Here is a 16,633-nt window from a genome sequence, read left to right on the forward strand (position 1 = left end):
GGGCAACACCACCTCGTGGGGCGCAGGCTTGCCTGCCTGCCTCGTACTCACGCGTGCACAATCACGAGCGCTCGCTTTTTTCGCCTGCTGCGGCGTGCGAGCCGCCACCTCTTCGCACTTCGTCGGCGGCGGGGCACCCATGGAAGATGCATGCTCATACCTGAATCCGGGGCAATATTCCAAGGTTGTCCGTGGGGAAAATTCATTATATCAAGGTTGTCTCCCTTTGTTACATAGGGTCACAAATACATGTGCTCCTATGGAGCAACGACGGAGAATAAAAAAACTTGGTTATATCAAGGAATTTGTTATTGGGAGGTTCGTTTTAAACAGGTTTAACTGTGAATGAAACACAGCATTAAAGAAAATTACCAGTCAAAACACATTTTTTACCCCAAAAAGTCCATGATGCACGTGTTTAGAAGAATAGAAGAGATAGAGATGGTCTCGTGTTTATTTAAAGTGGCAGCGTGCTCTTCACTTAGGCCTATGCCACGTACCAGCTGCATGTACATGTAGCATGTAATCAACTGCTACAAGCACACTTGGGAGCACTGGCTCAAAATTTTCGTCATTCTTGCCATCCCATTACTCCAACTCGCTCTTGCCGCGCACTTCATTCACAATGCCCTCATCTGTGCACAGTTCAGCAGTATCGGCATCATTACCGACCATAATGAAATCATCGCAACAGATGTCCTGCACGCCCTCCCATGTCGGAGTCGACGATGCTCTGCCACAAATCGCCGCCAAAATGGTTTTGTTCGGAAGCTTCAGGCTCGGCACTGGGTCCGACATCGACAAAGTTAGCCTCGTAGAAAGCTTTGCATACATGTAGCCTTCACCATTTCCACAGCTGAATACTGGGACACCCGAAGCGGCAAGTTGGTTGCCGGGTGGTCAACAGATATAACGGCTTGGTTTGGGCATGATCCACACCTTTAAGCTAAAGACAGTTATAGTTTACCGTTGGGATGTTAGCTGGGGTTAAAGGTTTCATGACATGGTCACCCGACAATTGACAGTTTTCGGCAAAAATTGAAGGTAGAGGGTCGAATATGCTTGTACACTTGTGATAACTGGACTGTAAGAGATTATTTCAGTCCAAAATAAGCCGTAGAAGTCATCAGCTGTAAACCTCGGCCACCGCCGGTGACCGCCATTTTGTCATGGTGTGGGTGACGTAACCAGCCGAAGGAGCAGTGTCGTCTGCTACCAAACAGCACCTTCCCCAAGCAGTCAGTGTTGAGAGTATCGCTTGCCGCGTGATCAGCACATGTCAGTGGGTTGCAAGTGTTGCAGTGTGTTACCGGTATCATCACTATATGCAGTGACGACATCGTGTACATTGTGCATTTTACTTCGACTCCATTGCCACCAGATAAAGCGATGAAGAGAGTGTCGAAGACGGTGTGTACCAAGATTCCAACAACTTTCCCGTTGTGGCAGACTGCTTTCCACAATGATAAGTAGCTTTATTTCAAGCGTGTCAGCTTGAAAAGTAAACTTGGAATACGAGGTTCCGTCGTCGCTGCATTTTCGAGCAAGTGGAATTGGCCAAACGTGCAGATTTTTGTTGGCTAGCATACATGCGTGCAGGACTTTCGGTGCTGAAGATAATAAATGAGTGCTCATAGCAATGCTGCACATTGCTACCATTGTTTTTCTATCGGTTGTAGCATGCGGTATATGTAAACATAAGCCGAAGCGAACGGCGTGTCAGAGCGGCGCTAGGGTTACTCACAATATATATTTTCGCCAAATCTTTGCTTGAATTCTGCTGATTGCATTCAGTTCCGGTAAAAGATAATAGCAAATGTGACGCTCAACCATGGCACTGCCTGTGAGGAGTTTCAACAAATATTTATCAGTAGTGGCAAATGGCATATGCGTAGCACATACACAGGACACTTTTTGACCCCTGAAATTGCTTGCTACAAGTACCGGCGCTACACCGGTGGCGCGGTGGCATTTTTTTTACCTCTGCAAACCGTTTAGTTCGAGCGGCAAGGTAAACAGTGCAGAAAAAGTTCGATTGCAAGCGTAGCCGACCACGGAACATGATTGTTCTCCAGCATGCAGACCGTGCAGGAGCTCGCCCAGCTAAGTGATTGGTGACGTCAGGGCTAGCGATTGTGCCAGTGTTGCCCGACTGTCAGGTCGCTCGCTTGTTTATAAAAGCATTCCATTATAAATTAACGTCTTGACCAAATTTGCTGAAATATTGCCAGCTTGTCTGTGAACGTACAAGAATCTATTCACACAACACAGATCATGGTTGAAAATTGGGTGCCGTGACCTCTTTAAGGGAATAGCGTACCGTGCAGCAAACTTTCATTGCAGACAGCGTCGTATAGTTTAGCAGGATAGTGTTTACATGATTTACGTGCGCCAGCTGTGATGGTGCCGCCACCTATCAGAGGGTTAATATTGTTACGAGTAACTTGTTTAATGATCTATTTACAGCGCACAGAACTTGACGAGCAAGATGGCGCCAGACCAGCATCAAACGAAAACTCACTTCGTCCTCCTCTTTCATGCAGCCATGTTTAGCGGCTGTTATGTATCAATATGTTGAAGAACAGTGAAAAGGAAAAAAAATTGTGGATGTCTGCCTGTGTTACTGCGCGAAGCAATATTACAAGTTTATTTGAGTCAAAATAAAAGCAAATAAATATGAACCACACACAAAACGCTGGTACACAGGGTACGGCGAAACGCGTACGGACAACATGCCTAAACCAGTGATACTGTTTTGCAGATCTTGCCGTGGATTTTACCAATTCAACTTCGATAGTAAGTGCCAATGCTCTGCTTCGCTTCGTGGGCCATTAGGGCAGCAGAACCATACGCACAACATGGGTGGATCACCTGTCGAGGGGAGTGACGTCATCGGTGGACAACCTACAAAAGGATGAACGCAACAGAACCACCTTCACAGGGCACGGCAAAAGGCCTACAGACAGCATGCCTAAACCTGTGATACTGTTTTTGCAGATCTTGCCATGGATTTTTGCCAATTCAACTTTGATAGTCACTACCGATGCTCTGCTTCCCTTCATGGGCCATCAGGGCGGCGGAACCATACACACAACATGGGTGGATCACCTGTCGAGGGGAGTGGTGTCATTGGTGGACAAGCTACAAAAGGATAAACGCAACAGAGACACCTTCACAGGGCACGGTGAAAAGCCTAAGGACAACATGCCTAAACCTGCAATACTGTTTTTGCAGGTTCGTTATCATTACAATACCGCATGCCTTAGAACTGACTACCGATTTTCGTTAGTACTGCCGTGCACGGCTACTTGTGTTGCTAGTATTATTGATTGTTGGTCTATGGTCTTGATGCTCTTGACGTCGGGTGATATCTAAGAAAATCCTGGACCAAGCACAGCACAAATGCTAGAAGAAATCTTAGAAAATCAGGCGGCATCCAATGCTAAGATAGATGCTACGCGGCAGGACATTTCAGATTTGACTGCTAAAAGCGACAAACTGGCTGGTTGCCTTGAGGTCATCAAAGAAATGAGCAAACAAATCAGTAGCCTGGAAACACTTGTTCGCCAGCAACCAGGCAAATTGACTGAATACGAGAACAGGAGCAGGCGAAATAATTTGTTGGTCTTCGGCGTTCCGGAGACACCTAATGAAACTGTATCAGATTTGAAGAAAGCCGTTCTTGAAGACCTGTTTCACTAAACTCCGGGCATCACTGCAAAATCGGTAGATCGAATATGCCACTTGGGTAGACAAAGACCAAATACTGCAAGGCTGGTGATCATGAGTTTTTTTTTTATTACAGATAAAAGGAAAGCATACTTGGAAGCCCTAGTACACTGAAGGGTAGCTCTATTAGAATCAGTCATGATTACACTAAAGAAACAGTCATGCGCAGAAAGATGCAATAGCAAAGTAGTGAAACAGAAAGAGCTAATGGCGGCTGCATTTCTGATGGAGGCGTAAATGTTGTAGGCCCGTAAGCTCAGATATGGGTGCACGTTAAAGAACCCCAGGTGGTCGAAATTTCCGAAGCCCTCCACTACGGCGTCTCTCAAAATGATATGGCGGTTTTGGGACGTTAAACCCCACATATCAATCAGAAAGAGCTAACGGAGGGAAAGTAGAGCTGATATACGATAAGCTTAAAGTAAATGATAACGTCAATGAATGGGATGACAGAAAGAACATCCGCTGCCCATGTAAAAAAAGACAATATAGCATGCCGCACATAGATAATCCCAATAACTCTGCCGTGAGCATTTCAGAGGCAGGGGGATCATCAGTCAGAAAGCGTGGGATGCGAGTTCTACCGTCGCAATCGTAGCTCAGACTGCTTTCACTAAACGCAAGGAGCATAGTTAACAAAGTAGCAGAGCTCAAACATTTGTTACTTTCATATAGCCCACATGTAGTTAAAATAACTGAAACATGGTTAAATAATACTATCCGAGACAGCTGCATTGTTCCTCTTGGTTATAGGATCTTCAGGTGGGACAGAGATTGCCGAGGATGTGGTGTTACACTGCTGATTAAAAATGGAATAGTGGCAACAAAGATAAATTGTACCTTATCAGAAATGGTCTGGTGTACATTAATTATGCTAATGCAGCGCATGTAATTGGAGCAGTGTACAAACCGCCCTACACTCCACCCGAGTTCTTGGAAGAATTGAATGTGTTTTTGTGCTCTAATGTAAATGAAAATACAAGGCTAATAATGGCTGGCGACTTCAACCTGCCTCACATTCATTGGCAAAAACTTCGCACGATACGTCTCGTGCTGACACGTTACTTGACTTCATGCTTTGCCATAACCTGAGTGAAATTGTGAAGGACTATACGAGAGTTACCCTTAAGTCGCAGTCATTCTTGGACTTGGTTTTCGTCTCTAGTAAAGTGTATGATTATGATATAACAGTTGAAGATGGCATATCTGACCACACATTGATTTCTATGAATGTGACGTGTGGCCCCAGTGTCCGAACAGTACTCTATGAGTATGTTTATGTTAAAGATTATAGCCACGCAGATGATGCAGCTATCCTTGATTATTTGGAACTCTCGCTTGATTCTTTTCAGATCGCATCAGAGAAGGAATCAGTCCTAACTTTTTGGAAAGGTTATAAAGAAATAGTACAGCACTGTATCAAAAAATTTATACCCACGCGGAAAAAGGAACAAAACAACACAGCCCATGGATAAACAAAAGCATCATTCATGTGAAACACAAGATAAAAAGACAGCGAAAAAGAAAGGCAGTGGCCACTGAAATTTTGATAATTAAAAGAAACCCAAAAACATAGCCAAGACAAGCTAAAGAAACTTTATTCAATAAAACGCTCACCAACTTTCTGCAAAATTTTCTGCAAAAATTTTAGATTTTTTTCCAGAATAAGGGTGAGAGAATTGAGCAGATATTAGATGGAACAGAAATCATACAAGAGGAGGGTGAAATTGTGAACAGGTTCAATCACTATTTCCAGTCAGTGTTCATAAAAACAGAAGACGATACCCAAGAGTGTCTGTTACCTTCTCCGCTGGCACGCACAGAGAATAAAATCTGCATAAACCGTGAAGGAATATTTAACACACTATTACTGTTAGACTCAAAAAAAACTATCGGACCTGACGGTATACAGACTACTTTTTTGCGACGGTATGCAGAAGGTTGTCCTATTACCTCACTTTACTGTTTTAAAAGTCTTTAAAATGTTACTCGTTACCCCAAGACTGGCACAGTGCCATAGTAGTTCCAATATTTAAAAGTGGTAACCGATTGTTAGTCAACAACTATAGACCTGTATCTGACATCTGTGTGCTGTAAAGTGATAGAGCACATAATATGGAAGCATGTAAGGGAGTTTCTAGAGGACAATAATATATTATGCCCTTCCAGCATAAGTTCAGATCTGGTCTTTCTACTGTTATGCAACTTGTTGAAACAATTCATGACTTCACTACTTCTCTAAATGCATGTCAACAAATTGATGTCATATGTATAAATTTCGCAAAGGCGTTCGATAAAGTATCTTACAATGACCCTCTTTATAAACTTCATAGCGTAGGAATCGGTACGCAGTTGCTTGAATGGATTCGTGGATACTTATCACAACGTCAATAAGCTGTGAACATTAAAAATGATGTATTGAACAATTTAGAAGTTTATTCAGGAGTGCCACAGGGATCCATGCTAGGGCTTCTCTTGTTCCTGATACATGTAAATGACATAGCTCCAGTTATTGAATCACTGGTAAAAATTAATCTTTTTGCTGACGACTATCTCATTTATTGCCAAGTTACATGTACAGACCACCAAGTTAAAATCGACCGCTGTCTTCAATCGCTGGGTGAGTGGTGCAGAAAATGAGAGATGAATATTAATTACAAGAAGTCCAATTATACACACATTACAAAAAAGAAAATTCCACTTTTGTTTGAATATGAGATTGAGGACCGACTTCTCAATAGGGCGACTAGCTTTAGATACTTGGGTGTAATAATTACAGACCATTTAGGCTGGACTCAACACCTAGACAACTGTTCGTCGGCATTTCAAAAATGATGTTTTTTGAGGAAAAAAAAATACTGAAAGCAACGAGAGGGGTTAAACTATTGGCATATAAAATCTATATACGTCCTATTTTAAAATATGCTAGTGCAGTTTGGAGCCCGCATCAGAAAGTTCCCAAGAAAAAAATTGGTGCGTATTAGAAAGTTCCCAAGAAAAAAATTGGTGCGTATTAAGAGAATTTCTGTATGCTTTATTTGTTCAAAGTACAGGCAAACAGACTCAGTAACGAACATGTTGAAGGAGTGCAAGTTAGAACTCTTGGGAAAGTAAAAAGACAGAAATGTCGTTTGAAAGTATTTTTTCAGATATTTCATGGAAAAGTAAAAATTACTAAGGATATATATATATATGAAACAGGTTGACAAACAACTTCTGCGAACAGCTCATCATCTCACTGTGCAACCAATACGAACCCGCACAGATTTGTATTGGTTTTCTTTTTTTTTTCTGATGCCGTTAACTTGTGGAATAGTTTACCAGACGAAGCTGCGGAAACAAATGATTAAATAATTTTTTGGTATTTTTATACAGGTATTATGTCAACTATAATTTTGCTTGTTAGTTGGCCATTGTTATATGTTTGTGCTTGGAGTTATCCATTGTGCCCTTTCTGTAACAACCCTCAAGAGAGGGTTAGGAGTATAATTGAAAAAATAAATAAATAAATAAATAAAATGCGAAAACATTCATGTTGCCAATTTCTTTGCAACAATCTTCAAATTCGGCCTAGAGAAGTTCGAAATGAGAAGCTATCTCAACACTATGCTTATTTATCCAAAATACTTGGTAATCTAAGCTTACTGAAGACAAGCGAAGCCATTCTAAACTGTCGTTTGCTGCGAACGAAGTTAATCTTTCAACAAGTACGCTAAAATCAGTTCGAAGCAGGCGCCTGAAAGCACTGCCATGTTTTAGGTACACTACGAACACCACACTAACACGATGAAAATAGTGTGCATACATTGAACCGTACAGGTCACGTATGTTACTGAGCATACACACTTCGATCTCGCTATTCCGTAACCCCGCTATTCCGCTAAGCCCAGTAAACTATCACTGTGCATTATATACAGGGTGTCCCAGCTATCTTTAGCCATAAAAATATGCCGAATGACGCAATTGGGATGTGACCAAATGCATGTTCCTGACCGTTGCCTGGAGTTTGACTATTTTTTGTATTCGCAAGTATTGTTCAATTAGATCTGTTTAATTAACTACCTTTTGAAGAAACAAAGATAAGAAATTTCAATGTGGAAGTTGTAGATCAGTCTGCAGTATGTCCGATTAGACAGCTTCGAACTTTATATCAGTTAATTATGAGTGTTTTTCTGCTAACTACAAATGCCTGCGAAACACAAAAAATACCACGTGACCATAAAGCAAATACTGTTGAGAAGTAGCCAATATGAAATACAAGATGGTCGTGTACTTGTATCCAGGTGCCCGTTAAAGAACCCTAGATTGTCCCACTGTGTCTACGCCTTGTTTGTATGTGACCGCTTATAGTTCCACTTTTGCAAACTGCTTACTACTTGGTCCTTCCAAATATCCCACTATGCCCCATCACCAATCCACCACTTTAGCAACCATAAAGCAAATACTGTTGAGAGGTAGCCAATATGAAATGCAAGATGGTCGTGTACTTGTATCCAGGTGCACGTTAAAGAACGCTAGATTGTCCCCCTGTGTCCATCCCTCGTTTGTACGTGACAGCTACCTTTGCAAACTATCCACTACTTCGTCCCTGCAAACATCCCACTACGCCCCATCACCAATGCACCACTTAGCACCCATAAAGCAAATACTGTTGAAAAGTAGCCAATATGAAATGCAAGATGGTTCTATACTTGTATCCAGGTGCACATTGAAAAACCCTAGATTATCCCACTTTGTCCATCCCTTGTTTATACGTGACTGCCTATAGTTCCACTTATGCAAAGTGCCCATTACTTTGTCCTTGCAAACATCCCATTACGCCCCATCACTGATCCACCACTTCACCGACCATAATAATGCCGCTATAATGAAGGGAGAATGGAAGCGACACATAGCTACCTCTTACCAATAATAAGGTTTCTTGTACAAATATATACAGTGTTTGTCACGTGTTTGATGATGTAGTGAGTGATATTCGTGGATGGTTCACGGTTTAATGTTGAAACCCTCCAGCACTTCGCCCCACTCATCATCATTCACTCCGTGGATACGCTGTGATTTTTTTCTTTAGGGCTGCACAAATGTCATTCGCTGCTCCAGATGACTGCGAGTAAGTTTTTTAGATGTCAGCGATCATACTAGTACTCGAAACTATGCAGCGCGTACACGCATGAATTGAACACAATGTGCTGTGTACCGTGACTAATGGTAACAGCCCATCCCAATTCATACTATACTTTTCTTTAGTATCCCTGTGTACTGCGGCAAAAGTGGCTTAGGCAGCGGTCTGCGCGCATTGGGCAGCCAAGCAATTACGAACCACCGTACCAGCCACTACTCTCTTTTTTCCTCTCCCGGTGTGGTTAGGTTTAAGGTGGAACTTTCCAGTTTGCTTGCAAAGCGTGTTCAACGAGATAAAGTAAGAACGGCTGCGCCCGTTGGCCCAGCAGTCGCACCAGGCACCTATCTATCACCGGGTCGACACGGCTTTAAGACAGAAAAATGGTTAATGTGTCATTGCTATGGCAACCAACGTGGTGGCTGGCAACAATGGAGTTAGCAGCACGTCAACCTTGTTCATGCAAGGAAAACCCAGCATACGTTCTTAACATGCCGTAACCGCGTTTCACGACACGGAGAGAGAAACAACTTTATTCGAAACGGCAAGTTTCAGAGGGATTATATCCTCTCCCCTAGATGACAGCTAAATGTCTTTAGGCCCTAGCAGCATCTTTGGCTTGCCTGATCACTTGTAGCTGGTCCTGGATCACAAATTCATATTTACCGTGAAGCGTTAATGGCTACGGCAACGCATTTTCCTTTGGTGTAAAGTTCTGTCGTCCAGCCGACAATATCTGTTGTGGTCAGCAGATCGATGAGCGCATGGTGTTGTTTCTTTATCTCATACTTTATCTGGTCGATCACGTCTCACGAGTGTCCTCACCTTACAAGTATATAGCTTACAACATGGTTTAGAGGTATACGGTCTGCACACTTGGTTTGATAGGTGACGCGAAATGCAAGTGGCCCATTTGGTCTCCCTTTCTCATTGACAATAGTGCAACTGAGAAAATTTTGAGGCCGGTGAGGATTTTTGGCGCAGTGCGGCTCAATTTCAGCAAATTTCATGGTTTTAGCGCAGCTCTGCGCAACAATAAGAAACTGTATCAAATTGATGCAAGCTGTTGCACCCCTGCAAGCTGCTGTTTAGCTAAGCAGACTCAACCCAGGCATTTGGTAACTGTTTAAGCTGTTGCACCCCTGCAAGCTGCTGTTTAGCTAAGCAGACTCAACCCAGGCATTTGGTAACTGCTTATTATGTCAAAGAAAGGTCTCACCATTCCAGACAAGGCACGCCCTTCCAGGCTGGATTCAGAGTCATCTCCAGAAATGGCAGAGCGGGTGGTCTGGCACGTGGTAGAAGATGAGACACTCCCTGGCAGACGTGCAGGGTCGAGGGGCAAAAGAGCCTTCTTGGAGCACCACTTGCGCTGCGATGGGTGGCAATGCTGAGCAGAGGAGGAGGACTCCTCAAGGGCACTAGTCAGGTCCTGGACGAGTTCATCCATGTTTTCATAGTCGTATGGGGTCAGCACTCGCAGACGCTTGATGCCCTGAATCAATGCCCGATCCATCGGGCAGCACCTGCACAAGCACAGCCAGGAGTGATGCCGATAGCCAGACAGCAGAAGTATCATGTCCCCAGCAGGACTTCTGAAACAAACATTAGGAAAAGAATGAGACTGGCCAGAAAGAGGCACCTCAATGCAATGCGATGACATCTTGTAAATGAAGGAGGAAACCAGTTGACCTTCTAGCACCCGGTACGCAAACGCTCAGGTACACTGTAGCAATCACCGCAACGAGCATGAAGGCCTTGCATTTTAGCTTTGATAAAAAGATTGCTTTTTAGCCTGTGCATATGTGGGACAGATTTTAACAGTGCAAAAACACAGAACACCTATGAGATACACACACCCATCTTTCTGCCTACACTGTACCAGCACTTCCCAGACCAAGTGAATTTGGCAAGGTGCAACATATTACTGTCTAGTTCAACCATAAGCTGCTGCTGTATTTAGCTGTGACAGCCTCTGTACAATTTCCACCTGTCCAGTGTTTCCGCATGCCACGGTTGGACCAATGGAGTGTTACCTAAACATTTTTTTCCCACTACAAACATGCCCTAGAACAGGGCTATAGCCAGGGCACTGTATTGGTGTCAGAATTTGTCCTGAAACTGTCTGAACACCGCATATAACCTTTCCCTCTACTTTTGGACTTTTTATATTTTGCCCATGATTCAATTTACACATCAACAGGGGATAACACCTCCTGAAAAATATCTCTGGCTGGGCAACTACTCTGGCTGGGCAACATTCATTAAATTAAAATATACAACACGGTTTACTAGATGATGTCTAGGAGCAGTGTATGCAATTCGAAGATGCATTTGGCACCAACATTCACAGACAGTGTCAACAAACGCAAGGTAAGGTTCTGAGATTTTTATAAAGTACATGAGAGAGTATAGTCCGCATTTAGCGAAATAAAATAACTTGACTGGACAGCGTGTGCTTTGCTTGCCCCATAGGCAACAAATGATAAACTAGCATTGTCTTTTGTTGACATTAACTGCAGGTGTTGTATTTTACAAATGCCACCATTTTTTCCAATTGGCTCACACGTTACCCACCCTTCAAATAAGTACAGTTGTGAGAAACAAGACATGAAAAACTAATATTAAATAGCAGTTAAATGCAGTTGGCAGTATTTATGATGTGCTGATGCTGTACTTACAAGATAAGAATAGACAAAAAGAGGCGGAGCATTCCTTTCAGTGCCAATAAGCAGCAAGCAACCAAACAGTTACCTTGCTCCTAAACAAGCTCGCACATTTGGTCAGGAGGTTGCAGCAATCACAATTTGCTAATTGTACAGCATGGAGGGCCACAAAATTCTCTCCTCCCATAATGGGCCACTTCAAGTAGCACTCACCCCACCCACTGGTCCTTTGCACAACACAACTGCACCTTGCCCGTTTCGGCAATGCGGCTTTGGTGACGCAGTTGTCACACATTTGTTTAACTCGTGGACGACTCGCACTGCATTTCCTCGCCGTGGTTCGACCAACATGTGCAAAAAGCCTTGCTTTGTAACAAGGTTGCCAACTGTAAAGTAATTATGCCCCTTTAAGGGCACTCTCCAGATTTCTCGGGCACTGTGAGGTAGTAGTAGGGTGGTACTACGTTTTTTATGATCAGGCATAGGACAATTTCCACTTTTTACACATCAACGATCAGCAAAAGACGTAGATGATCGATGCTACAACCCTAAGTGGGACATTCTTTCTTTGAATAAAACTGGAACTGTCTTAATTCGCATGACAACAGCATAGTGCAAGCGTGATAAAATAATACCCTAATTGTTCGAGCGCGTGGAAATCAGTACGATTAACGGAGAAGACAAAAACGAACGTGGCTTTCGTCTCAGAGTCATCTTAGGCGAGCGCACAGGTTTTTCTCGGTGGTAGTGGATAGATAAATTAACGCACGTCCCCTTGATAATGGGCCTGTGCTCCAAGATCAATATTACATTATTATTAATTTATGACTTCACCTTGCCCAACTGAATTGAGCTTCTCTTCTAATAATAAACCTATAAATTCACAGCTCCACCTTCTGCACCTTACCACAAGTGAACTTCAGTTTTCCTGCTTTTTTTTCTTGCTATCTGCATACTTTTCTGCCACCAACACACCAGTCAATTACTTATTTCTATCACAGACCTGTTTACCTTTTCAATGTTTTTCCCTAAAACCTAAGGGTTCATGTAGGAGGCTAGTGGCCTAACGTATGCCCTGGTCAATGTCATCACAATCAAAACATGCACTGTCGTCTCCTTACCTTGCCTACACATGTCTTTTTTCTTCTTTACTGGCTCTTGCTTTAAAACTAAGCGAACTAAGGCAGACCGACCTCCCTTCAAACAGCGATGTGCACTTCCTTTAAAGTGTACACTTGCTTATGTCGTCTTTTCCCTTTTGATAGGTATTCTGAAGCAGTTTCCTTCAACAGCTGCTATCAAATACAGCTTTGCCACCTCTCTGGTGTTTTGCTTAACGCTCTTTCTGACCATATCACACCAGCTGTATACTTGCTGAACCAATTTTAATGTAGCTATCAATTTCAGTGCCCCTACATACATGTATGCATGTGGTACAATAAAAAGAAGTCTGCACCCTTTTTATGGTTGCACAATGCTATTTTCAGGTGTAAGGTAAAATGTAGCATAGTAAAAGTATTATGTAGGGTGACAAGATGTATTTTGCTAAGTATTGTTGGCAACACTGCTTGATAGCTAGACCTGCACCTACAACACAATCGTTCGTAACGAGTCATGTTGCTGAAGTCCCGACAACAGGCTACACCCACTTTTTTAAAGCGATGAACAAGGATTGCCAGGCCGAGCAAGAAACCTTAACAGCCAGCCGAAAATGATCCTTTTATCCCCAATAACTTTCTTACTAATGTGTCTGCTCAATAAATTCTTGCAGTAGCATGTTTACATCAAACAACTCTACAGTTGATCACAATATTCGGACTACGGTATTGTTTAGTGGCCCTTTGAAGGAAAATTCTGAAATCTCTTCAATTACAGCACCAAGCTACATGAACCTTGAAAAATTTTCAAACTCTCTCCAACCCTTCATTCAACCTATCATGAAAGACCACAAAACTACAGAACCTGCTTAGCAAACTGCATTCATTGTGCAACTAATTACAATTCACTGTGGTCAAGCAGTGCAACAGACAAGCACAGAATTAACTTGTTTAAAAAAACATTAAATTCTCCCAACACAGACATAACTATCAGTCTAGCTCTATAAAGCAACAACCTACAATTTACTAAAGATGGCTCTCAAAGATTCTTGCTTCAATGCACTTCTCTGTATTTTTATGGAAACGTCGCTTTCTACACCTATCGCTTTCCCTCTCACCAGGTGATTCTCAGCACATGGGCCTTAAGCATTTTTGTCTCCATCGAAAATGCAGCCGCTGTGGCCGGGATTCCATGATTCGATCCCGCGATCAGTGGGTCAGCAGCCGAGCGCCTTACCCACTAGACCACCCTGGCGGGTACATAAGCTAGTCTCAATAGGACTCAATACCAATGCATTTAATTTGAAAGGCACTGCTCACTTGACAAAAAGACATTACAAATATGTTTGGAGCTTAAATTCTACTTTAACAAAAGGAAAGGTAAGTGAAAAAAAAAGATCAGTCCCCGGCACATTACCAGTAAAACGTAACAGTGTTACAGTTGGTTACCTAAGCCAAGCAGGTAATGCTGTTACAGTTATAGTGTTTCGAAACAAAACTTGTTATAGATAGTTACCACAAAAAAATAATGTCATTACTTTTCCGTTACTATACAAAATGAGGCATGGATTAGTTGACAAATGATGCAATTAGTTCAATAAAGACGTATGGATAGTGGGTAACAAGTGAAGACAAAGTCCATTCACCATTTACACTCATTCCTTATGTTCCTCAAGGTGTACCTACCAGACTTGTTCATCGAGTTTTGAATCCGCTAAGCATACAAACCACTACAACCAACGGGCAAAGGATAAGGACCACAAAAGGAAAGGTTGGTAATTTAAATTACGCAATGCACTCTTAGACGGCAGGCGCTAGCTAGCCAGAAATGTTTTTTTGGGTGGACGGTTCAACTACACTTTTTGTATGTTCGTGTGTGAAGAATTTGAACCACCCAAACCTCCCCCCTGTGGCTATGCCCATGTTAGACGGAGCTTGTTCAACAGTGCTGAACAGGGTATAGCTTTGACCTAAACAATGCGACGACGCTGTCTTATGAAAGGAAGCAATAGTGTACGAGGGGGGGGGGGGGGGGGCTCATTTTTTTTTCTTTTTTAATAGCCACTGTACACTGAGGATGCTACCTGCATAGCATGTGAAACACTTGTCATTTAGCTAATAATTGTTGTGTTAAGTCGAAGTATGAGAACCAGTCACACAGAAGTTTTCAAAGATTTCTTCAGCAGTTCAAGACATTTTGTACCAAGAACAAACTAGAACCTTAAGTGACAAAACACACACACATACATATGCACCCCCCTCCCCAAAAGGGGGGATGTGAGCTTAGGAAGCTGTTCAGTTGCAATGTGATTGATTTGCGGCATGCACTTCAAAGAAAACCCCAAATACGGTCTTCTGCACCAAAGATATTTCTCTTGGCAACATCTTTAAAACTGCGAGGGAAGCCTTATTGTGGAAAGTTGACAGGCAGAAAGTACATGGTAAAGAAAAAATTTGATGAAGTAAAAAGCATTTAACATAGGCCATGAATAAGTGTTGCTGTCTATCATTTTTTCTAATAAAACAAAAGTAAATATAACAGCATTCTCCGTTATAGTTACCATGTAAAGAAGTAACAGTATTACAGTTACAAGTTCCTCTAGCTGAAATGTAACTGGTTACACTTACAAGTTGCTGAAAAAAGTAAAAAGTAACTAGTTAACACCCAAGGCTGAAAGAAAAACAAGAACAAAAGAAAAACACTATCATTAGTCAAAAACAACATCTCTACTAGATCGTTTCATTAGTCTAAATTATAACTGGCTGAAATCTTGCGTTAAAAAACTTTAGTGCAAGACATCTTTGTGAATATTTTGGGATCTTGCTTTTAACTGCAATGATCTAACAGTTTATATTTCTAATGAGACTTCTTTCGGTCAAAATATTCAGTTTTGGAATTTGAAAAAAAAAAAACAAACTGATAAAACACTTCTTTATCTTTGAAAGAATATATCACACTTGGGCAGCACGGTGACAAAAATTTTAGGCCTTTTTTATTTGAAACACTACCTCTTTCATTACCACTCAACAATGGTTACTTTTCTTATATTTCGGAAAAATCGTTTTTGCCAGTTTGAAAGGTACCACAGCACGCATTTCAGCATACCAAATTTTGCACAATGATGATGCTCTTTCCAAAAAAGATATGTTGTAGAGCTAGAAAAATATTTTTTGAAAGAATAAAAATGGGAAACGTTTGTATTTTACACTGGTAGCTGGTAAACAGTGCAATAAAAACACTATATATGCAAGAATATTCAAAACAACAAAAATTCAGAATGCACATTTTGAAGATAAATGATTCAGGAACAGGTCTAAAAATACCAAGTGTTGTACAAAATGTTCCTATAAACATAAAGAAAATCACAACTGAGGAGCTGCTTGATTGCTCGTGCCATGCAGTGAAGCATTGCTTAGTTTCTCACGACACACAAGTGAACTCGTACACTTTTCTCGGCAAATTTTCGTTTTTCATGACAGAAGCCTCCAGGTGATCCAATATAAACGAATACCCGTAATGTGAGTAACCCCTCTATAAATCAGATGTCCAATGAATTTTGTCTAACACCACCTTTTTCCATGAGCCACCTCACTCCTCATGGGTTGGCGTTGCTATATATGCATACAAGCATATTTCATAGTATTTTGATGACAATGATGTTTGGTGCTTTGTGGCGCAAGGGTCATTTCATGACCAAAGAGCGCCATTCATGGGACAAGAGATGTGGACAATGATTGTGATTAGTGGCTGCATAAAGGCCTTAAATTTCCTCCCGCTAAAGCGAGTAAAGTCATATAAGTAATAAAATCATGACCATGCCATGAAAAGGGTGTGGTGTTAATGAATGACAAAAGTTTGTGATAATAAAAACCATGGTGGACAAGTATGGCATTAGCACAAGTGCCTCGATCATTCACACCCTTGAGTACAGGGGCCGCGAGGCAAGTGCTTTGTTCAGTGTAGCCACCGCATCAGAGACCTCTCTGGAGAGGTCGTGCTATGGAATGCCCGGGTATTTCAC

At 42.0% G+C, this 16,633-nt stretch overlaps 1 protein-coding gene across 7 annotated transcripts in view; it reads right to left on the reverse strand.

Moving 5' to 3' along the window:
• Nucleotides 1–16,633, reverse strand: part of LOC119167687 (G patch domain-containing protein 2) — a 341,817-nt gene that overhangs the window by 149,432 nt on the left and 175,752 nt on the right. For 5 of the 7 annotated variants that reach the window (XM_075865895.1, XM_075865893.1, XM_037419207.2 and 2 more), the window contains one exon: nucleotides 10,068–10,443. In XM_075865895.1, coding sequence (XP_075722010.1) covers nucleotides 10,068–10,427 — 360 coding nt within the window. In that variant the 5' untranslated portion in view covers nucleotides 10,428–10,443. The remainder of the gene's footprint in view (nucleotides 1–10,067; nucleotides 10,444–16,633) is intronic. The other 2 variants (XM_075865896.1, XM_037419209.2) reach the window with 1 other exon arrangement.

The sequence above is a fragment of the Rhipicephalus microplus genome, chromosome 6 (assembly GCF_043290135.1).
Source record: "Rhipicephalus microplus isolate Deutch F79 chromosome 6, USDA_Rmic, whole genome shotgun sequence".
In the NCBI taxonomy this organism is placed as follows: Eukaryota; Metazoa; Arthropoda; class Arachnida; order Ixodida; family Ixodidae; genus Rhipicephalus; species Rhipicephalus microplus.